The sequence below is a fragment of the Phodopus roborovskii genome, unplaced genomic scaffold (genome assembly GCF_943737965.1).
Source record: "Phodopus roborovskii unplaced genomic scaffold, PHOROB, whole genome shotgun sequence".
Lineage (NCBI taxonomy): Eukaryota > Metazoa > Chordata > Mammalia > Rodentia > Cricetidae > Phodopus > Phodopus roborovskii.
In genome coordinates, this window is record NW_026126433.1 from 36764884 (window position 1) to 36789481 (window position 24598).

Below are 24598 nucleotides of genomic sequence, written 5' to 3' on the forward strand. Positions count from 1 at the left end.
TCTTATAGGTGCTGGGAACCAAATCCAGGTCCCCTACAAGATCAGTAAGCACCCTTAACTGCTGGCCAGCTTTCTATCACCAAGATAAGTTATGTTTTTACATCACAAAGAAGACAGGGCTTGTTATAGGGATTCAGGTATCATGCCGCCCTTGCCCCCTGACAATGGGCAGGATATAAACATTGCCATTCAGGCAGATACTTAGACTGCTCAAAGGGCCCTGTGTTGCATGGCCACATCATATCATGTGCTATGTGGCTGCATGAGGATTCTTTCCCTTTTACATGAGCACTTCCCACCTGTTCCCCCTTCCCCCCTCCCCTTCCATCTCTGTAGCTGGTTGGCCAACACCTACCCCCCACCAGTTTGTTCCATTTCCCCATAAACTCCAGGTGGGTTTTGAGTTTTGTGGTTCATGTTTCATTCCCCTCAGCTGCAGCAAAACAACAACACTTGTAAAACTGTATCTATTTCAGTGTGTCTATTCAAGAATGAGTCCGGGCACAGCTAGAGGCATCACAGAGCAAGCCCTTGTGCCCTTCCACCACATGCTTCCAGAACTCATCAACAAGATGGTTTGACAACCTTGATGTGGAAATGCCTGATGCCACCCAGCTCCCTGGTTCCTTTAGATATCAGACAGTAGTGGTTAGTACAAGGGCTCTGAAGACGCCATTGTTTTCTTGGAGGGGAATGAGTTTCTGCATCTTAGTAACACTTGCTCTTTGAGCAGTAACCATGCACTCATTCAAGAATTCTGTTTCTGAGAGCTCATTAAGAGGTTATTCAGTCCATAGTTTAAAACGTGGTTTGGCCAGGTGGTGGTGGTGGCACACACCTTTAATCCCAGCACTCAGGAAACAGGCAGGCGGATCTCTGAGTTCAAGGCCAGCCTGGGCTACATGAGATTGATCCAGTTTAAAAGAGAAACAGAACCAGGCAGTGGTGGCTCACACTTTAATCCCAGCACTTGGAATCACACGCCTTTAGTCCCAGCACTAGGATGTGGAGGTAGGAGTGATATGGCTGGGTAGAGAGGAGTATAAGGTGGGAGGAGACAGGAGCGCATTGCATCTAGCCAGTAGGCCCTGTGGCTTCTTATGGTCACCCAGTGTCCCGGCTAGTTTTATGTCACCTTGGCACAAGCTGGAGTCATCTGAAAGCGGGGAACCTCAACTGAGAAAATGCCTCCATAACATCCAGCTGTAGGGCATTTTCTTAATTAGTGTTTGATGGGGTGGGAGTGTGGGGGGGTCCAGTCTACCTTGGGCAGTGCCATCCCTAGGCAGGAGGGCCTTGGCTGTAAAAGAAAGCTAGTTGAGCAAGCCATGGAGAGGGAGCCAGAAAGCAGCCTTTCTCTGTGATGTATGTATCAGTTCCTGCTTGAGTTCCTGCTGTGACTTCCTTCACTGGTGGTCTGTGACCCTGAAGTGAAAGCCAAACAAACCCTTCCTCCCCAAGTTACTCAGAATGTTTTAGCACAGAAAAGCAAACCAGAACAAGCAGGATCTTCTAATGTGGGCAGGTCTCTTCCTCCTCCCCCTTTCTGTAGGAAGGATGCAGTTTGAAATTCAAGTTGAACTAAAAAAGCCACGAAGGATGTCTAAATCTTGAGTTTGTCACTGTGGAAGAATCTGTTTCCTTTTGAACCTTTAAAGAAATCCAAATGGAACAAGATCTTCCTGGCCTGTCCAGGCTGGCCTCGGACTCTTTGGGAAACCTTCCTGCCTTGGCCTTCTCAGTTGAAGGGATTACAGGTGTGAGTCACCATGCCTAGCTTCAGATCTTTTTAAAACTCAAATATTGTTTGCAGGCATGGTACTGAATGTCTTTAATCCTGGCACTCAGGAGATAGAGGCAGGAGGATCTCGAGTTTGAGGCCAGCCTGGTCTACAAATGGAGTTCCAGGACAACCAGAACTATAGAGAGACCTGTTTCAACCACCCCACACCTTGATAGCCACCCTGGAAGTATAGCACTCAGTCTTGGGTGCTTCAGAAAAACTCAAGTTGCCAGAGAAGAACAGGCAAGCATCCCCTTTAGGAACACCCTGCCAAGAGGATCCTTAGTAATGAAGTTGTAATGAAGAATGGGGCTGTTTTCATAAACTAGAACAAATGACATAAGTAATAGGTGGCTGAGATTGGGGGGGAGGGTAGAGGGATGGACAAAGGTACCTTGACTCCATCAAGCATGTCCCTGTGGTCGAATGTCACAATGTCACATTTTAAAGTTGCTCCTTTCTCATCTACTACATGCTGACTGCCTTCAGGAGAACACAGATTCTGTTCACATTTACAGCCTGCCCTTGCTTTACACCTTTCCCACTGCACACAGTCATAAAATAGCACAGTCATCATACTCTGTAACCACAAAACAGTCCCTTGAGTGTAGGAACAATCCACTGAGATGCACAAATAAAACCACATGTTCTTCAAGGGGCAGACATCCCTGGTGATGGATGGCAAGTAAGTAAATAGACAAGATGCAGATATCAAGAAATGCCTGACATGCTTTTCCCCAAATCCTGTTTAAATCCAACATTTATAATGTACATGACATTGTCAGTCTTGACCAGGTCGAAAGTTTGTTACCACTTATATTTTAAAACTTGTTTTGAAAAATAATGTATCTCACATAGTAACAATATTTTGGAATTAGAAAACCTATAAACCAGATGAGAAAATTCAGGGTGCTGCCAGTGACATTGGCCTTTTTAAGCCTGTGAGACTGTGTTCTGAAGCCAGACTTCGTATGGTCCCCTCTAGAAGATAGGAAGGAGGTCTACACCCCGAGACACAGAATTACTCAACTCAGAATAAGGACCAACCCTGAAGATCCATCATTTATTTAGGTTAACATTTCTTTAGCAGGAGTGCATGAAGAGGGGAGCGGAGGTGAGCAGAGGAATGGATAGACAGATACCCATCCTTCCAAACCCTCCTTCATCTCCAGAAAGAACACCAAGCAAAAGTTCCTGATGAAAACAGGCTGAAGACCCCAGTTCACACCTCATGGGTCCAGGAAAAGAACTTGGGTTTGGATTCCAGAAATGCTTACTGAGAGCCAGGCATGGTGATGCATACCCACAATTCAGAGGCAGAGGCAGTTCAAGACCAGCCTGGGCTACACAGTGAGTTGAAGGCTACATGGTGAGATTTTAAAAAAGAAAGAAATCAAAAACAAACACATAAAAGCTTCCTAGAGAGGCTAAGAGGGATGCTCTCAGAGAGTAAGCTGAACCCTGGGTACTAAAGGCACCTCCCAGAGGTCAGCCCATGTTCAAGTAGGAGACTGCAGTCCATGCACAAAACATCACGTAGGCACACTGTTACACCTTCAGGGCAGGAAATGGAGTGCAGAGCCGGCACGGTTGAACATCCTGCCTCTCCACAGAAGTTCCTGCACCATGGATGGGATGAGATGGACTGGTCACCTCCCTTGTTGTCATCAGCCAGATTATGTGACAGGAAGTGCACCCACCCTTGGAACAGACAGGAACACATTTTTACATGTTTTAATAAATATCTCTTTGAGTCCATTGTTTTTTTAATCAGTTGGCCCTTTCCCCACTGGAGTAAGCAGAAAGACGGTCTTGAGGGCTCTGATATGCTTTCAGGTCTTCTGTTACTTAGAGCACTTTATTTTCCACAAGACTATCTTCTTTATCTACCTAAGATTAGTTTTAAGTTACATCCGACAACGATAAAAAGTTTAGAACAATAAAAAGGCTGTAACTTTACAGATGTTCAAGCATAGCCTAGTTGGGAGGTCAGCTACAGGAAGAGATGGGGATCAACAGGATGGCCAGTATGCCTAGCAGTCATCACCACAGCCAATTGCTTTACATCTGTTTTACTTTGAGTCACGTCCATCAAATGACACAAACTCAAGTTGATAGAACTTGACTTCCCTCAACTCTAATCTCCAATGAAGACATTTGCTGTGGACTACAGGGGATGGGACACTGTGCATCCTGGACTGACTGCACATGCTCAGTGCATTCTGTGTCTGCAGTGGCTTCATGTTCTACTGCTGCTACTATTGATGCTGCCGTTTCCAAGGAGATGTCTCCAGTGGCTTCATCACTGGCACCATGAGCTCTTCATCACATTCGAGTATCCTCAATGGGGATGTCATCCTGTGAACAGGGGAAGACAGACCAACACTCAGCAGATCTCCTTGGGGATGTGAGATAAGGCAAATATCAAGTAGGAGTGAGCCAGCAGGCAATGTGCCTGATGTATTTATTCACACACCATTTAAACCCAAAAAAACCCATGGGAGTTAGGTAATTCCATGAATTCTATGTTATTGGTGAAACAATTAAGGCATTGAAAGAGGAAAGTGACTGTCTAGGGTCACACAGCTAGCAAATAGTAGATTTGAGACTTAAAATCCCAGGAAGCAGAGTTTGAGGCGTCAAATCAACTGTGAGGGCTAACAGAGAAGGAAGGTAATCCTTTAGGTAGCCCCTTAGTTTAATGTCTGTGTAACTTTTCCCTGCTCCGTGGTGTGTGTGTGTGTGTGTGTGTGTGTGTGTGTGTGTTGTATAAAGTTTCATGCAATGTATACATCTATGTATAGAAGTCAGAGGCAGATGCTGGATGTCTTACTAAATTCTTGTCCATCTGGCTTGTTTGCTTACTTTTTTTTCCCTTGAGACAGAGTCTCATTGTGTAGCCCTGGAACTAGCTATGTAGACCAGAAGAGCCTCAGCGATTCTCCTGCCTCAGCTGCCCACGTGCTGGACTAAAGGCATGTACCACCGTGCACTGCTTCGTCACCCCTCCCCCCTTTAAATCATGGTGTGGAGGATCTGAGTTTAGGTCCTCATGTCTGCATGGCTAGAACTTTCCTGACTGAGTTCTCCCCCCTCCCCACATTCCCCTTTCTCTTGGAGAATGCCTCGCTCCATCCTTCCTGCTTCATTCACACAGTACTATTGGCAGGCAGAGCCCATTATTCTGTCTTGTTTCTGCTGCTGTGTCTCCCTCATGGCAGTAAAGACGATCCGGGCTTAGGTGACCACTGAACAGATGCAACTGTAATTAATTTATTTGGTCAATTAATTGATTCCTATTGATCAAAGCACAAAATGGGATTAGATTGGGAGTGAGAAACCACTTAGTGTTGTACACTGCCTGTGTCTGCCAGCTCCAGGAAAGAACCAGGAGAGGCATGGGAGCCTGTGGAAGTTCCAAGTCACCTCTAACTACTACCCCTGGGGAATCCTTTGCCCTAGTGTTCGGATGCATTCTGACTCTAGTCTGGACCAGGCTTGAGAGGGACCAAAGAAGATGGGAAGCAATATCCCTTGTGGGTCAGAAGCTCATAGACAGAGGTGCTGCATACACAGTTTATTCTTAAGACTTGAACATGCCCAACTGTCAGCCCTGATGGGACTTGGTGACTTTGGACAATTTCCAGCCCCACAGTACCTTCCCTTCTAAAACCAGGAGGGTGGGATAAATAGTATTAAAGTTTTGTCTCTTAGTGATGGGGGGCACAGTGTGTCTTCTTTCTTTATCTGAGCTGCTGTTGGCTGGGAGCACCACTGGCTGTCCCTGAGGCATTCTCTCCCCTGGCCAGGGCTCTCTGGGTTAGGAATACAGAGTTTAAAGCTGGAGAGATGACCAGAGAGAGCCCACCCTATAAATCTGGCTTGAATTTTCTTCAGAAAGCCATCCTCTACCTGAGACTCCTGGGGACTAGAAGAGGCTGTCAGCAAGACCAAAGGGCTCCCAGGAAGGCAGGTGCCAGTAAGGTGTGGGGGACACTGTTGGGAGACCACTTGGACTCCAAGAGAACTAAGGGGTTGGGCGTTTACTGTAATCTGGGGATTTAGAATCTTCAGGTTCTAGAAGATTCTGAACCTAGTGACCGTCCATTCCAAATCTAGTGTAAAGAAGTATTAATGTGCCGTACTTCCTGAGTGCACGGGACACTTTCTTCTCCCTAATTCAGTCTGTATGATGGGGCCCGGGGCCTGGGAGGGGCATTCACAGCACAGCAAGTCCTCCTGTGCCTGCTGTCCTGTCGTTCGGAGTCAAGTGACTTTCATCTATTCAGATGGACATAGTGGCCCAGTCTTCAACAGGCTAAAGCAGGAGCTTTCCTTGAGTTCAAAGCTCCCTGGACTAATAGTGAGTGTCAGGCCAGCCTGACCTATAGAGTAAAACCTTGACTCAGGAACTAATTGATTAGCACCAAAAAAAAAAAAAAAAAAAAAAAAAAAAAAAAAAATCATTCATTCTCTGTACACATAGTTTTAAAGGACCTAGCATGTTCCAGATTCTACAGTGTTGAGGGGATACTGGAAGAAAAGTATACGAGATAATAAAAGTAAGAGAAGAGGAGCTGGAGAGATGATGGTTCCGCAGTTAAGATCCTTTCACCGCTCTTGCAGAAGACCTGTGATTGGTTTCCAGTACCCCATGGGGGTTCATAACCATCCCTAACTCCAGTTCCAGAGGATCCAACGCCCTCTTTTAGCCTTCACAGACACTAGGCATACATGTGGTACCTACATACATGCAGGCAAAACATGCATACACATAAAATAAATAAGTCTAAAACCAAAAACAAACAACAACCAAAACCCAGGAAAATGACAAAGTGGATTTATGGGAGAGAGTAGCTGTGGAGTGGGAGCAGATTTCTTTGAGTGAGTGGTCACATGAGAGGCTTTAGTGACAAGAGACAGCTGAGCTGGGACCTGAAGGATGGGTTGGAAGTGACCATATGAGGATCAGAAAGAAGACTGTTCTAGTTGGAGTGGGCTACAAAGGTAGAGCTCGGGGTAGGGAGTGAACCTGGTATGTTGCAGAAAGGGGACATCAGAGTGCTAGAGGGAGGGAGAGAAGAGGGAGAGCCAGGGAAAGAGGTGTGTCCATTCCTGCACCAAATTTGATCTGATTTGGAAAGCAGATTGCTGCAGATGTGATGAGGGAATCTTAAGATGACACCACACTGGCTTCAAGGCACATCCTGCATCTGAAGACTGTCGGCTTATAGAGAAAGAGGAGGAAATCTGAGACCCAAAGATACAAAGGTCACACAGAGATGGCGACAAAGATTGGAGTGAGCCACCCTCAAGCCACAGACACATCCGTCTACCCGCTGCTGTGTAGAGAACAAATCTTACTGAGAGAAGGAAAAGGATGACAGAAAGGCAAGAGGTTACCACGGTAGGACACTGATGTTGGCTGATTCAGTGACAAGACGAAATGAAAACAGGGCTGAGGAAACTGTTTATAACAGGCTGGGGAGAGATGCCCAGTTGTCCTCGGGGAGTTTCCAAGCCTCCACAGAACCATACATTCCCCTAAAGCAGACAGGTGAGTTAAGGGGGATTTCTGGGAGCTGGTGGGAGCAGACTAGTAGAGGGGGAGGTCCAGGGTGTGTGGGCTGGCAGAACAGCAGGGGCCAAGCTGCTTCCCTTCTCAGGTAATACGGGACATTGCCTGTGGCTAAGTGGGTGTCACACAAAGCCTCCTCTAAAGACCCAACCCAATGCCACTTGTGCTTGGAAGGATCCCTGATGCCTTACCCCTGCTCTCTACACAGACTTTCTCCTCGGGACCCCGACAGCACCTCTCCCCCCAGTAGACACTGTCAGCATTAGTTGTTGTCAAGCCCTGCTCTCTCCATGCCCTCCCTGAAGCTGACCCAGTCGGCTGGAAGTCAGAACACAAGCCCCACATTAGTCTCTGTGCAGTCAGCACAAGGAGAGGGGCCCAGTGACTGTTTCTGCATGCTGAGCTGATTCAACACCAAACTGGGAGGAACAGGACATGTGACAATGGGGGCAGCTCCAGCCATGGTGCGGTGTCATCCGTCAGGGCCACCTACCGTGGAGACTCCCTGATGATTCTGGATCTCATTGCTGGTCTCTCCTGGGGCATTGTCGAACCCTGGGCGGCAGCCTGGCTCCACAGGTGCGCCCTCCTTTTGGTTTGTCTCCTCCTCTGGGACAATGGTGCCCTCTACTCTTCCAGGAGAATTTGGTGGGGGCTTCTCCGTGCCTTCTCTTTCCTCTTCATCTGCCACACTCTCCTCAGAGGCTGTCCCCTCTGTGGCCTTCCCAGTGTCTGTATGCTCTCCAGCGGCTGTCCCCTCCTGTGGGCTTCCGCAGCCATTCTCAGCTTCTGTCCTGCAGGTTCGGGGTGGCACCGGGGCCTCCAGGCCGCCCTGGCTAGCTGTGTCGGGATTCTTTCCAGCCTCCTCTCCTGCACTGGCCTCACCTGGGGTCGCTACCCATTCTTCTGTCTTCTCCACGCTGTTGCACAAGCTCTTTCCAGGAGGGTTTTCTGCAGACCCCGGAGTTCCCTCCACTCCGTCTCCCGTGGCCTCCTGGTTGGGTGGGGGAGACCCGGGGGCCTTGCTCTTGCTAGGGAATACGTCATCCCCGTTCTCTACCCCGGCACCATTTTCCTGAGATGGCTCCACAGCCCTGTAGTCTAAAAGGTCCCCACAGTCTGACTGAGACCGTCGGAATCGCCGGGAGGGCGGGCGTCTTTTTATTGAGCCTCTAGTCCGCACCTGGAAGATGTGAAAGACTGTTATCATGAAAATAAAAAAGGCCAAGAGGCAGACTGTATGTACTGGACAAACTCACTGCAGGGCCCTTAAGTTTCCTAGGAGGTGTAGAGCTATTTGCTGTTTGTTCTAAATCGAGTGTTGAGCCGTGTTTCTCAACCTGTGGGTTAGGACCCCACAGGGGCTGTCCATCAGATATCCTTTATATCAGATATTTACATTATGATTCACAACACTAGCAGAATTGCAGTCATGAAGGAGCAATAAAATTCTTTTATCGGGGATGGGTGGGAGGGGGGGGATCACAACACGAGGAAAGGGTCGAAACATTAGGAAGGTTGAGGACCAGTGCCCTAGATGATTGTAAAACTATTGGGCAAGCTGCAGATTTTTATTTCAGGAAGATGCACATGCTTTCCATCCATTAGCTGGGGAGATGGCTCAGTGAGTATTGCTGTGAAAGAGTGAGGGCATGAGTGTGGAGTCTTAGCACTTTTGTAAAAAACAAAGGCAACTGTGGATTTGAGACAACAGATCCCTGGAGCTGGCTGGCCAGCACTCCAGCCACTTGGTGAGCTCTGGGTTCAGTGAGAATGACCCCAAACATGGCACATGGTGTCTTTTTATAATAGTCAAAAGTTCGAACACCCTGAGTCATTTCCTTGGGCACACCACTATAATACAAGGGAGACAGTGCTTACCTTATTGTAAGAGGGCAGGTGAGTACCTTCCGGGGGCTGGTCAAAGCTCACAGGCACCTCTTCTGCCTCTCCTGGCTGAGACCGGATGCCAGGGCTACTGGGTGTGGAAGGGGGACTGTGAAATGGTGACACCATGGCCTTCAGTCCAGGACTTTTGGGTGAAGCTCCAGGCAGAAGAGCTGCTGGGTCAAAGGCTAAGTTGGCCTGTCAAGGAAGGGGAGAAGATGAGGGCTTCTGCTTCATTCTGGTATGGCTTCACTGGCCTCCCAGCCGGTTGAGGATACTCAATAGCAAACTTTGTGTATTTTTCCCTCAACCGGTTATCTGCCATTACACTACAGCTGCTTGTGGAAACATGGCCTGCCCACACATCCCGCTACCTGCCTCGCAGCAGGCGGCCTTGTCGGGTGCTCAGATCCGGATGAGGTAGACTCGATTCAATAGATGATACTCTAGCAGCCCTGGCCAGGCAGAGTGGTTTTTTTTGTTTGTTCTTCAAGACAGGGTTTCTCTGTGTAGCCTTGGCTGTCCTGGAACAGGCTCTGTAGACCAGTGTGGCCTTGAACTCGGAGATCTGCCTGCCTCCACCTCCTGAGTGCTGGGATTAAAGGTGTGCACCACCACTCAGGACACAGAGGTAGGTGGATCTCTGTGAGTTTGAGGTCAGTCTGGTCTACATTAGTGAGTTCTAGGCAAGCTGGGGCTACATACTGAGAACTTCTCTAACAACAGCAACAACAACGATGATGATGATAAGTGGAACAGCTTCAGTGAGTAGTCACAGTGGCCCAAAGCGAAACTGCTAGCAGTGCCTTCAGCTCCCAGTTTCTTGCAGTAAGTATTTGGCACTCATGTCATCTTCCCATTGGCCAATAGCATTACGGGCCTACTAGTATCTGCTGTATATGCCTATTAATATCTGCTGCATACAGCTATTGCCTTTGCAACCGCTCTACACACTCAGTGTTGGTCTCCTGATAGGAAGGTGGTTCATGGCCAGCCTGCTTGTTCCTGAGTCCTCCCAATAGAGTTCTGTCTTTGGAGACAGCACAATAGTAGACACTGCACTCTTCTGGGTGTCTCTCCTCTGGGGCATCTCAATACATCGGAACCGGATCAAAGTGGGTATGATGGGAGACCAAAGGGAAAGTTACTCAAAGGTAACCAAGGCCTAAGGGCATCCACATGTTCCAAGGAGGAACAGGTGGGAGACCCCAGATCAACTTTACAGATGGTAGAGCAGGAAGACGGCTATGGAAGGATTATGTAGTAACAGCCCAGACAGGGCCTCACAGAGCCAGGCCTTCAATTCACTATGCAGCCAGGAATAACTCTGAACTTCTGAGCCTCCCGCCTCTACCTCCAGAGAGCTGGGATCGCAGGCATGCTCCACCACATCCAGATTTTGAGGTGCTAGGAATTGAACTTTGAGTTGAATTGGGCTCCCTGAACTCTGAACTGAGCTGCATCATCGGTCCACAGTCTTTTAGGGTCATCTAGGGGCCACCTCTTCTTCCTGTCCTGCCTGTATAGATCCAAACCTATGCAGTTGAGTAGCTCTAACTGGGCTGATCATACGTAAGACCTCTCCTCTCACAGAGGTGACCTGCAGGCAAGGCTGACAGAGCAACAGAAAGTTCCACACAAGCAATTATATTTAATGTAGGATCTTTCTCTTTGTAGCTGCTATGTGATCCTGAGCAAATCTAACCACCCTTCTGAGACTCAGGGCCTCTATTTGTCCCACTGTTGGCCTGACCCCCAACAGCCTTTTGTGGCTGATTCCTGGTTACTCTCATGCATTGCTTAGCTAGTACCCCACACTCACAATGCCCCACCCCCCAGCACTCCCCCCAGGCTAGACTGATGACCTTGAGGACACTCAAGTCATGTTAGCACTCTCAGGCTACAAGGCACTACACACATGTTTAGGAAGATGGCCACTATTTACTGTATGTGGTCTTAAGGATGAATGCGCAAAAACAGATATGACTAAATCATGGGAAGAATTAAATACTGAAAATGCAGGAGCTAAAAGACAGCATTGTTAAGTCTAGGCCGTGTTTGTTCTTATTTTTGGTTTTTGTAAATATCATATGATGGGTATCAGGGAAGGGCTGGACCACAGATGTCCTAGGCAGGATGCATTTCACACTTACCTGGAGCTTCTCAATCAGAGGTGAGCTCTTCACCTTGATTTTTGGTGGGTGGCTGGTGTTGGATGGTGATTTCTACAGAGCAAGTAAAAAAACAACCAAGTGAGCCAGAGGGAGGAGAGAGGATGGTCTCTTAAGCCATCATTGCATACCCACTTACCTCGTCGTGCCTGGATGAGACAGGCTTCCTGTTTCCTTCCCCCCTCATCTTACCACAAGCAAGACCACTTGAGTTTGAGCTGAGGGGTCAGGGCAGACATTTGTACCACAGGACGCCTCCCGTCCCAGGAAGAATGACTTCATGGTCATTAGGAGTTAAAACTACTTATGTGGAGATCAAGGCCTTCACGTCATGGCCTTCTACAAGGCAAATCAACAATTGGAGGGAATTTCACAGACAAGGGGCAAAACTGGTCATAAAACAGAACAATAAATCACAGGCAGAGATATTATTAAAATCCCTTCATTGGTTTAATATTTTGGAAAATTCCACCAATGACATGGTCCACATACTATGATTTTCCCATACACTGATTATTCACCTAATTTTTCAGATACATGAAATTGAATGTGATTTACTCTCTTCCCTTAGCTAACAGTCAGTGGCTGCTATCAGCGATGTATGCTCTGTTAATTAGTTTTGTGATCAATGTGCACCATGAATCTTTCCTGTTTCCGGATTATATACTTGTAAAAAGATTGGATCCTTGTTTATGCTAAATTCCCACTGCTGTGCAAAACTGACGAGTCATATGATGGTTAAATGATGGTGGAGAAATAGAAGATGAAGTTCATGTTGACAGACAGGGCCAAGCATTTTTCCAATAGTTTGGGACCAATGTGTGTTACCTTCCCTATCTCCATGACTGTACTGGAACCATAAGAGGAAAAATATTGCACATCTCTTGCTAATATTCTGAGGTGTCTGATTATATTTTAGTTGTAGAAGAAGAGAGAAAGACTCAACTGATCTGGGGCCTTTTCAGATGCTGGTTCTAAGGGGGAGCACACTGCAATGAGGCTGGGACAAAGAGACCGGCCTCCTGACTCCAGCTTTGCTGGCCGGACGGCTGCCCGCTCTGCCAACATTTTGTGGCTATATCAAAGGATGCAGAGGGCTTTCTTTCAAGCTCTAGATTGCCTCTGTCTCTGTGAGTCTCCACTGCCAGCCACGTTCCTAGGGCATCATTATCCTTGAGCCCTAACTGGGAGGTTCTTAGTTTCTGGGCGTCACAAAAGAATGTCTTGTGTTTGGAAGACACTGGTTCATAAACTGCAGCAAAAATCTTTCCTTCCAAATCTCACTTTAGATAATATTATAAACTCCCCCAACTCCTTTTGAAGACAGTGGAAATCCAACTAACAGTGGTTCTTGACCACAGACAGGAGGTGAATGGACTGTGGAACTCTTAATTCTTAATGGTTTGACCAGGGAGTCCTGTACAACCTCTAGTGCAGTTAACAAGATGGACAGCAGGTGGCAGCATTTAGTTTATAATTTAATTGGGCTCCAGGCCAGTGGCTGGGGCTAAGACAACATTCAGAGATGAACCAACTTGACATTCGTACATTTATGTCTATGTGTATTAATATGACATTCCAACAATGTAATATGGCATATAGAGTTTGTGTACATGATAGCTTCAGATGGAGTAGTTTTCATGTCCTTTTAACATCCAGTCATCTGGTTCTCTCAGAAAAGGTAATCTGTCACTTTGCCTACAGTCAGCAGGTGAAATCCTGGTGGCTGAACCCACATCTCAGACCCAGAAGGCATAGGAAGTAAAAGTGAAGCGACCCTTCCCGTCCCTGTGCATGAATAACCTAGGGTAACCTGAAGGCTATCAAGGTTCCAGGAGGCTACACAGCTATGTAACACCTCCATCCAGCCCTACCAGGCAGATTGTACCCACTTTTTCTGACAGAGGTTTCATTTTGAAGTTCAGGATGGCCTGGTGCTTGCTATATAGACCAGTCTGTGCCACTCTCTGAAGGCTGGGATTAGGATTGTGTGCCATGACACCCCACTCTGTGAATGTCAAGGCAAAGAGGAAGTCATTGATCCTGTGGGCAGTGTTGTTTGTAAGAACACACAGTGTCTCTCTGCAGAGGGGTTGTTGGTTTAAACCCCACCTTCCTCTTCATTCTACCCCTTGGCCATTGCATGCCTTAACTTCTAGGTTTCTTGCCCCATGGATAAAAGCTGAAAGTTTATTCTTATAAAGCCCATGAAATGAAGCCGTATAACCCAATCACTACAAACCTGACCCAATTCATCTGCTTCTATTCCCATGAGCAAAGCTTCCCCATCCCCCCTCCCCTTCTGGTAAGTTCCTTACGAATAAAGAAGTAGTGTGGGGAATTACTCCTCTAGGGGCAAGCCTAGGTTATCAGGGGACAGCCTCAGATGGCCACAGCCTCAGCCCTGTACCACAGCAGAGGTGCCAAGCTCAGCAGGGAAGAGCTACAAGGAGAAGTTAACCTTTGTAAAGAGAAGGTGGTGGTGGTTGCATTGTCTGGGAATACCATGAAAGTCATAGCATCATGATGCTAGTGCCTGAGAAGACCCAACCAAAAAAACCCATTTTGTTAAACTTCTCAGCTCACAGGACTACCCTGTTCAGTGGGGAGGGAGTTATTCCCAGAGCAGATGGGCCCCAGACCTTACCCCTACTTGACTGGGAGGAACTATGAGTTCTCTGCCTTTTACATTTCTTAAATTTTATTTTTAACTAAATTTTTATGTGTATGGGTGTTTTGATGATTGATTGTCCATAAAGGCCAAAGGAAGGCATCAAGTTCCCTGGCACTGGAGTTACAGATAGTTGTGAACCATCATGTGATATGGGTGCTGGGAATCGAACCCAGGTCCTCCGGAAAAGCAATGAGTGCTCTTATCCACTGTGCCGTATCCCAAGCACCAAGATCACTGCTTTTTAATTTCATCTGTCTGTCTGTCTGTCTGTTTATTGTGTGTGTGTGTGTGTGTGTGTGTGTGTATGCACGCGCATGTGTGAATGGAGTGTAAGTGGCACACACATGTCATAGCATGTGTATCCAGGTCAGAGGATGGCTTACTTTTGGGAGTCATTTTTTTCCTTTCACCATGTAGTTGCTAGGGACTGAATTCAGGTCATCGGGCTTGGTGGCAAGTAAGTGCCTTTACCTGCTGTGCCACCTTGCTGGCCTGAGTCCTCCTTTTTGATGCACTTACAAGCTTTGGGTTGACAAAAAGGCTTGAAAAACCATTCATCTACATCGACCGTTTCACTTCATAGGCGAAAGAATGTAGGCCTGCCTGAGTTCACAGGGGTATTTGGTGCCTTTTATCAGGATGCTGGTCCCAGAAAGAAGGGAAGGGGAAAAGAGGGAGCTCAAGTGGGAATTGGGAACTGAGCTATGTGACTTGCTTGCTCTATTTTGGGCTTGGCCTCCCAGGCCTGAAGACAATGTGCAAATTGGTTTCTGGCATGGCCATGGCTGTGACCACAGTAAAAAGTTCATGGGCTGCTGGGCTGGGGCCTGCAGCAGCCACTCTAACAGCTACAATTAGATAAATAAGACCGGGCAAACGTGCAGGCTGGGACTCTATTACTGGCTATGATCTATGACACCAGAGCCTTCATTCTGTTGGCAGTACCGGCTATTTATATCTGAGGGCTGGGAGGGCTCCTGTGTGCTCTGGTTGTCTTCCACTGATCCCGAACAATAGGCAGCCTTTTCAAGGGTATGCAGAGACCATGAACTTCTGTAGCATTATAGTTCTGCTTCTAACAGCGCAGCCTCTGTTACCCCTTCCACACCCCTTCTGCCACCATTTCTCTAAGATTGAACCATGGCTCTTGGTGTAAGAGACTGGAGAAAGCCAGCCTCCAAGGTAAAAGATCCAGGAAGGACCTAGGGAGACTCATTCTTGTATCTGAGATGGAGAGACCCTTGAGCAGATGTCAAGGGCTAAACGTGTGATGTTTGTGGCTCCTCCTGCGAGGAGGAAACCCCACAGCAGCATCTCTGATCCCAGGGTAGCACTTACCTCCTCACCATTCTGGCCCAGCTCTACCTTGGGGGGGAACAGGGGGAGGGAGCAGGGCGGTTTCCTTCTTGTTGGTTTACTGGCTGGTGTCTAGAGGGGGAGTGACAGACGACACAGAGAGAAAGAGAGAGGCAGTGAATCATGCAATAGGGAGGAAGAGGAAGGATTGGAAACCTGTGTTAGGAATAGTTAGGGATGGCTAGAGGAGAAGGATCGTGATGGATGGCTGTCTCCGGACTGTCCTCCTGCTGAAGGAATTGTCTCCTTCCCCTTCCTGTTCAGTGCTAACGTCCTCTTGTACTTGAGGTCCCCGGACCCGAGCCAGCCTCTCAAGATGACATCCACAGTTTGCCTTTGTGGCTGTGAGTCAGAACCAGTCCCTTAGATCAATGCCACCTCCTTTGTCCTTTGGAGCATTCCTCTGTCTAGATACCATGGGTCGATTTTATTTTTAATTGAGAAAAGTGCAAAATTATGTATGAAAAAGAACAAGGCAGCTGCGCTGTCACAGCCGACCCCAGCCGACCCGTGGGGCCATGGTAGACCCTTTCCACGGGGGTGGGGGGGGGAATTCTCCCTTCCTTTTTTGTTGCTGTTTGACAGAGACCTAGCCTTGCAGTGCTTATGCACCCGGGATGACCTTCAAGTATTGGTCCACCTTCATCTAACACTGTAGCCCTATCCTAGGCGCTCACCACCAGCTCCGCCCTGCCTCAGCTTACTCTTTTGTTTTGTTTTGTGTTGCTTTTGTTTTCTGAGACAGAGTTTCTCTGCGTAGCTCTAGCAGTCCTGGAACTCACTCTGTAGACCAGACTGGTCTCGAACTCACAGAGATACGCCTGCCTCTGCCTCTTGAGTGCTGGGATTAAAGGTGTGCACACCAACGCCCAGACTCAGCTCAGTTCTAATGGGAGCCACACACTACATGACTGAGACAATCTAATCCAACTGTCCAAAGTCATAACACTTTATCCCCCCCCCCCCCCCTTCCGCAGGATTCTTCTAGAATCCTTTGGTCCTACATTCCTAGTTTTCTTTTGGAATGTTCTTCCTTCCAAATCCCCAGTTCTGGATCTGATGCAGCCTTGCGTATATCCTGCTTCCTAGGCTAGAAGCAGGCGCTGGGTGTGGGGAGGAGGAGTTCTTTACTCTGAACCCATCCAGGCTGGACACGGGGGTACAGCACCCATCTCTGTGTGTGGAAGCTCAAGATGAAAGGGGGCCCACACTCTGCCTGATTTTCACCCCTCCACAGTGGGAGCCTAACTCTGTAGGGAAGGATTCTGCCCAAGCTCAAGCCAGTGGTGGCACATTCCTCACATTCAGAGGGACCCTCTCCGGCTTCTCTTCCTAATTTGGTAATTGCCAAGGTTCCTCCTGCCCTCTTCCTTCTCAGGGCCTACCAGGCTTCCCCTTCTTCCATTCCCCTCCCGGAAGAGGATGCACCACGCCTCCAGACTTACCTCCCTGGCCATAGCTGCTTGCTCCCGAAACCGCCCAGCCAGCTGGGCCACGGAAGGCTGTGCTGAACTGTCCACATTGGAGTTGCTCTCTGCTGATCTTTCCTGGCAAACAAAGGAGAGGCAAACGTTAGTCAGTGAATGCATACTCTACTCTTCGGAGGATCACATGGCATGCCATGAAAGGCACCTGTTTTTGCGGGTCCATCAGGAATTCTGTGACGAGATATTTTTAACAGTAGTTTGCAACTTGTTCCTATATCCAAGTTCAAGATTAAAAACAGCTACACACACACACACACACACACACACACACACACACACACACACAATTCAGTCATTTACATTTAGTGAGTACCTACAATGTATTGGGGTTTTGGGTGTGCCCCTGGGGACAAGAAAAACAAAGCCCTGTCCTAGACAGGAGCTGAGGGATGGCAAGCAGTCAGGACAGGGTCTCTCACTCTGCAAAGACCCGCCAGACACAGGAAGTGTCAACAACAGTCTGCAAACTCCTTCCCCTGTGTAATGACTCTGAAAATTGGGGGTGCAGTGGGGTGGCAAATGCATTTGGAGCCAGGGTGTCTGTCTGTAGGAAACAGAGAGAGAGAGAGAGCACTTGCCCTTTCTAGAATTTTCACATCCAAATGTACGTGATTTTGGTTTTCCTACTTAAGTGAATGCCTTGGGTAATAGTGACCATTTATTCAGTCAATTAATGGCACGAGGCATTAGCAGACAGGGTGAGAAAGGGGTCCCTGGGGCTCAGAGACCTGCTCCACCCCTCACTGCTTCAGTGGTCCAGCCTTGGCAGGGGTGGTGCCAGTGTGACTCATTAGGCTGCTCTGGGTTTGGCAACTGAATCTATATAATGGCTGTGGGTGTGGGGGGCCACAAGAAACGGGTTGTTGTTATGACTGGCTACGGGTCCAGCCTTCAGTCCTGGCCATTAGTTTATTGATGTTCCAGGCCAAGATGCCTGAAGGGCATAGTCCATCCCGTGTGCCACTTGTCACCATGACACAGAGGGTGGGTTACTGGCCTTGGAAATGGCACCTTTTCTGCTGCATACACACGGTGCACATAATGACCTGGTTTTGGATTTACTTTCTCTCCCTCTCTGATACAGACTCTTGTTCTGTAAACTAAACTGACCTTGAACTCATGACCTTTCTACCTTTTCTTCCTTGACTGTTGGGATTATAGGCATGCACCACTATAGCCAGCTTCTTGTGGTGTGTGTGTGTGTGTGTGTGTGTGTGTGTGTAGGTCAGAGAACAACTTGCATAACTGTAAGCTGGACCCATAGCCAGTCGTAATTACAACAACCCTGCTCCTTGTCCCTCCCAACCCCCACAGCCATTAAATAGTCACCAGACTCAGACAGCCTAATGAGAGACACACTGGCACCGCCCTGCCAAACACGGACTGCTGAAGCAACGAGAGATGGATCAAGTCTGTGGTTGAGTTCCCACAGCCCCCTCACTCTGCCTGCTCCTTGCAAGAGTCCGTGTGTGTCCCCTCCCCCCCCCCACTACCACCACCACGTGTCCCAGGAATTGAACTCAGGTTGTCAGGCTTGGTGGCAAACATCCTTAACTATTGACTCACTGGTCCCACCTCTTGGTGGGTATACTCCATCCTCCAGCTATTAGGCTTTTGTTTTGTTTTGTTTTTTGTCACCATGATGGTGACATTTCTTCCCTCTCCCTTTGCCTTAGAAGGACGTGGGTAGCAGTTTGAGAGATCCCACCTCTGCCTCTCCTCCGTGGGTATCATGGCGTCTGAGCTGGCTCATGCCCCACTCCAGCAGTAGACATACATCACCACGCCGCTTACATCCCTGTGCACAGACTCTTTCACCATCCTCCTTTTGGTACTAAAGTTGTCTCCAAGTGTTTTGATTTGGCCCCTGCTACCTCCCAGCAATCACCTGGAGTAAACAGCTGGTTGGAAAGGAAACTTGTGCAGAGGTAGGAAAGAATGAATGGCCCCTCAGGCCTGCTGATGTGAATGAATGACTGTTCTGGGGCCAAAGTCAGGCACTTCACTCCTGTTGCTGAGTCACTAAACACTAACATTGACTTCAAGGAGAATTTCAAATGATTCACCTCTATTCAAGATGCCAGATGTTGCTGGGAGAGCCCTGGGAGTCTGAATGTTCCATCCGAAGAGGCTGTTGGATGGGCTCAGGACTGGTCCCTGTCTGATCTTCCCATTGGCCACGTGAGCAGTGGTCAAATACACACACTTCAATATCCTGGGGCATCAGAAAGGCTTCAGGGACAGAGGGTGGTGAGTCAAGCTGCCCTCGGCAAAGATGTGGAGCGGTCCGTTTGTCCATCTGTCTAGCTTCCTGCTACACACCAGCATGGCTGCTGTCCACTGCTATTTATGACTCTGGCCCTGCTGACGGTGCACCCACCTCAGCTTCCAGGCGCTGAAGGATGGCGGTGCAGTGAGAGACATTCCAGTTAAAAATAGAGCCACAGAGGGATCAAAAACACCGGAATTTTCCCGGCTCAAGATGTGCTTGGCAAGGGGCTCAGCAGCAGGGGACCGGAAGGCTTCTGGAAGCACTTAGGGTTCCCAGGTTGGGTGAAAGCAGATTCTAATACAGAGTTTGCTTCCCTAAGTCCCTTAGGTACTGAGTTTTCTTCAACTGGCAAGGCCTCTCACTGCCACCTATCTCCAGAACACCTCATTTTCTAAATTTCCGAATACTGACAGGTAAGTGCTGGGCCCCCTGAAACCCAGAGGCACCCATCATTTAACCAAAGACACACAGGAGAAACCAAATGGAATTAGCCATGGACTATTTGGCTCTGGCACCCTGCAAGGGCCCCGAGTTAAGTAATATATCCTGTGAAAGCGCTTAAAGAACTGAAAAGGGCTATTATGTAAATATCACAATTATTATTAGCCACCGAGTCACACAGGTGCAATGGAGGAAGCATGATCTTCAGGCTGGTGGCTCAGCCCATGTGTGGCTTACTTCCATCTTGCATTGCAATCCTAGCCACAAAGTTCCTTCAGTGGGTGCAATGGCTTGCAAGCCCATCCCTGGCTGGAGCCTTGAGGTTACCAGTACAGCTATACTCTCAGGCTACCCTTCAACGAGCTATGTAGCTGAGATGATCTTAAACCAAATTGCTGTTTTTGAGACAGGGTTTCTCTGTGTAACAGCCCTGATATTTTTTTTTTATTTAAATTTGAAACAAGCTTGTTTTACACCCTCACCCTCCTGTCCTCCCCGGGTCCCCCCCCTCCACCAACCTCCATCTCATCCCCTTTCTGCTCCCCAGGGAGGGTAAGCCCTTTCATGGGGGATCTTCAAAGTCTGTCATATCCTTTGGAGCAGGGCCTAGGCCCTCCCCGATGTGTCTAGGCTGAGAGAGTTTGCCTCTATGTAGAATGGGATCCCAAAGTCCACTCATATACTAGGGATAAATACTGGTCCACTATCAGAGGCCCCATAGACTGCCCAGTCCTCCTAACTGAAACCCATGTTCAGGGGGGTCTGGGTCGGTCCTCGGTCCTATGCTGGTTTCCCAGCTATCAGACTGGGGTCCATAAGCTTCCCCTTGTTCATGAACCCAGAGTTTTGTGCATGCTAGGCAAGCATTCTACTAACTGAGAAATGTCTGCAACCCATGTATTCTTGGTTCTAAGATAGACTTCAGTAGGGCAGTGGTGGCACATGCCTTTAAACCCAGCACTGGGGAAGCAGAGGCAGGTGGATCTCTGTGTGTCTGAGGCCAGCCTGGTATATAAAATGAGTGCCAGGTCAGCCAGGGCTGCACAGGGAAACCCTGTCTTGAAACAAAACAAAAAAGTACTTCAATGTTTCTACTTCCTTCTAGGCAGTCCCAAGACCCTCAGCCTCCCTGAATAAATATCTTTTTTTCTTCTGGCTCATTAAGTACTTAGCGCTAGGCCTAAAGTGTGGAATGTGCTCATCAGAGTTTGTTTCCTTCGTTCCCCTCTCATTCAGCCCTATCTGCCAGTGTAGGACCTGGGCACCTGCTCCTACAGTCATCGACACCCTTAACTCACCCTGCGGACCACACCCAGTTGCAGCCCCAGCCTCCACGACATTCTTCTGGGCCTGAATCTTGCTTGCCACACCCTTCCTGCCACCAAGCAAGCCTGGCTCTGCCAGCTACCTTTGAGACCACAGTTTCAAGAATGTCTGACTCTGCTGAGGCCAGGACAAAATCACCTGTGGTGTTTTCTTTCCATGTCTGTGGGATTTTCTGAGAACTGAGGAGCCTGTGTCTAGACTGTGTGGAACTTCCTGGATGCCGTTGCCATGCCGAGTAAATACAATTTGGAGCTGCTGACCATCCGAATAGTAGAACCGTTGTATAAGGGCCAGAAGAAGGCCCTGTTACCCCTCTGGCTCTGCCCTGCTTTTCCACCCTCCCTGTTGTTCCAAAGTTGAAGTGCCTAACAGTCTCTGCGCCACAGTTTAGGGAAACAAAGTATATTGAGAAACCTGATCATGCGTGGCAATGAGAGGTCTGTGCCTGAGGGTGGGGGATCTTTTCCTCTTATCCAATAAGAAGGTTTCTTGCTCATTAGAACAGTGAACCCAGAGCTTCAGAGACATAAAAGATGCTTGCTGCTTTGGTCCTCCAGAAAGGAAAAGGGCCTTAAGACAAGGCTATCTCCTAGGAAGAGTTTCCATCCCTTACGAAGCTGCTTGACCGTCACTTGGGAAGGATCAGAGTGGCATCTTGGGATGTTCTCTTTGTTCCTAACTGTCCTGTTTATCCCAACGTTTCCCTCATTGCCATCCTGGGATGATGGAGAGGCTACTGGATCAGATTAGGCAGGTCCACTTATCCTGCCTGCTTCTGTGGGTACTGTTCTTAGAGCAGTGACAGACTGTCTGACTTTTACCTCTTCTAGAGGAGAAAATGGGAACTATACACTCTGCAGAGTAACTTTCTGTTAAGTGATGGCCTGGGAACGTCCTGGGTTCTGGAATGTCAGCTCTTCCCACACTGCTGGCCGGCCCCACTAACCCTACCCCTTCACTGGAGGGTGTGTCTCTGTCTCCTCTCATCACAGACCCTATTCTAGGCTTTAGTATAACAGTGAACAAGGCAGACTGTTGCCCTTCCAGAATTTCTACTCATGTGAGAGAAAACAACAAGAAAGACTCGAATAGATCAACAGCAAGGTGATACAGGATTATTAAGGGATGTGGCAGAGGCAAAGCAGGCCATCTTTTCTGTGAGGATGTGGAGAGATATCTCTGAGAAAGGAGTATCTCTGTTAAATCCCATGCAGGGAAGAGACAGGGAGGGAAGGTGTCCTGAGCAGAATCACAGACAGGAACAGCATGAGGGACAACAGGGATAAATGAGGTGGAGACAATCTGGGCACCAGAGTTGGATGGGGAAGTAAGGGATTGGTCAGAGTGAGTGTGGGGCCGCCCCTGTGGATACACCATCACAAGCAGTTTGTTTTCCATTCTGACAGAGTGAGTGGTTACACATGAAGAGGCTGCTTATGGAAGGTGGGTGAGAATGGGAACGAGTCCAAAGGCAGGTGTTTGGAGAAGTCGGGTCTAGTGTTAGGGCATTAAGTCACTGGGGACATGCCCTAGCAGGGGATGTTGTGACCCTGACCTCTCCTCTCTCTTTGCATCCTAGCTGCCATGAGGTGATCAAGTCCCCTCTACTGTACACTCCCCCATGAGGTATCACGCTACCACAGGCCCAAAGCAACAAGGCCAATTGGCTCTGTAAACTCAGAAATAGCACACCTAAACAGACCTGTCCTACTTTAAAGTTGACTTAACTTGGGTGTTTGTTGATATGGCAATGGAAAGCAGACTAGCATTCCCTTATTTTCCCATTTTGTAAGTGAAGTTATTACTATCAATCAGCCTTTGCTGCAACACAGTTTGTACCTTGTGTCCTGATTGTTGGTGGCTGTACCACCCTTCTCTCATGGATAGCAAGAAGCAGACTAATAGCCACAGAGTCCCTACTCAATTGGGAATGAGCCTTGTGTTCCAGGCAGGGTGTACTGATAGATTTACCATGCTCTGTGTGGGGCACAGGTCAGGCTTCAGATCGACTGAGTCCAACTACTAGCCCTGCAGTTTCCTTTCTGTGGCCCTACATGTTAACTGTAGGAAGCCAGCGAAGTCCTGAGCCAGCCGAGTCCTGAGTGAATGTGTATTGTTTGACATGAGCTGCCCATGTCAAGGATCAAACCCTCTGACTCATAGGGAATAGACAGAGCCTTTCCCCTCTGGATCAGGCTAAGATTGTGCAAAGCTTCTGGCCCAATGTGAGTGTTTGTGAAAGTGTGATCAGTGTTTGCAAAAACTACAACTGCGGCTTCCTTATCCTGGAAGTTTACAGCTGGAGACTGCTCCCTAGAAAACACATCCTACCCAGACTAGCTAAACCCCACCTCAACTCTATGCTGAGGTTTTGCTTTGTAGTGGTTGTTGGTACTATTCCATCAGAGTCTGCACAGCCTACCTGTCCCCAGCTTCTCTGGGTATGTGTCTATCCTTTATTCATTCCCTCCATACCCATAGTCAGGCCAAGTCACTGCCACATTGGATGCAATGCTTACCAAACTTTGTGCCCCAGGGTCCCAATCTGTAAAATGGGAATTATTATGATAGTACTATGTTATAGAGCCATTGGCAAGACTTAATGAATTATGCATTTAAAAATGCTTAGAATAGGACTTGGCATGTAGGAATGGTTCAGCAATTGTTCCCTATTGCTGGATGTTGGTTATGAGGCTAGAGGTTTGCCTGAATGGGCTAAGGAACGTTCAGAGTTAGGCCTAATCTTCTCTTACTTACTCTTCTATTACTTGTGTAGCACAGAAGGCACAGCTGACTAAGACACCACATTCTTCCCTTACATGTGGGACATCCTGTGCCAACCATTATGATGGGCTACTTTATCACAAGGTGGGTGCACAGCAGATACTCTTAATCCATCCTTTACTCATTTGTCATCCTCAGGAACATTTCACAGGAATCATAAACATACATCTAAGCTATGTGACCCTTAAGTCAATCAAAGCACTTGAATTAAAATATCAGGTTCTTGTCTACTAGCCAATGAATGGAGCAGTAGATTGCAACACTGTCGCACAGTGGAATAACATTCACCTGTAAAGGAAATGAAAAAGTAGGAGCTTGTGAGATGACTCACAACGGTTGTAGATCAATCCTGGTAACCTTAGGGAATTCAGCTCCTAAGATATAAGAAGAGGTGGGAGGAGAGAGATGGCTCTACAAGGTTGTCCTCTGACCTTCACATGTACTCCAAAGTATATGCACAGTCCCTTCCATCACACACAATAATAATGTTTTAAAAAAAGAGAATGAAATATTGATACAAGTGGGACATAGATAATTATACCAAACATTACACTAAACAAAAGGAAGCCCTAAATATCACTTATCAATTGTTTCTATTTGTATGAAATGTCCAGAGCAGGCAAATTTATAGACATGGAGAACAGATTAACAGTTGCCTGGAGCGGATGGTAGAATAGAAGTTGGAGTGATGGCTACGGAGGTGGGTAAAGCATGAAAATGCTCTAATGTTGACTGATGACAGCTTCACCCATCTGTGGATATATTACAAATTGTTTTTGTTGCTCCCCCAACACACACTTATGAGACAAGGTATCACTCTGTAGCATAGGCTGGTATCA

At 47.9% G+C, this 24598-nt stretch overlaps 1 protein-coding gene across 2 annotated transcripts in view; it reads right to left on the bottom strand.

Moving 5' to 3' along the window:
* Positions 1-2819: 2819 nt before the first annotated feature.
* Rcsd1 (RCSD domain containing 1) overlaps positions 2820-24598 on the bottom strand; it is a 54463-nt gene continuing 32684 nt past the window's right edge. The window contains exons 2-7 of one of the 2 annotated variants that reach the window (XM_051186163.1): positions 16895-16996; positions 15432-15521; positions 11402-11473; positions 9243-9446; positions 7855-8544; positions 2820-4141 (exon numbers count right to left, since the gene is read on the bottom strand). In XM_051186163.1, the coding sequence (XP_051042120.1) occupies positions 4109-4141; positions 7855-8544; positions 9243-9446; positions 11402-11473; positions 15432-15521; positions 16895-16996 (1191 nt within the window). In that variant the 3' untranslated portion in view covers positions 2820-4108. The remainder of the gene's footprint in view (positions 4142-7854; positions 8545-9242; positions 9447-11401; positions 11474-15431; positions 15522-16894; positions 16997-24598) is intronic. The other variant, XM_051186164.1, reaches the window with a different exon arrangement.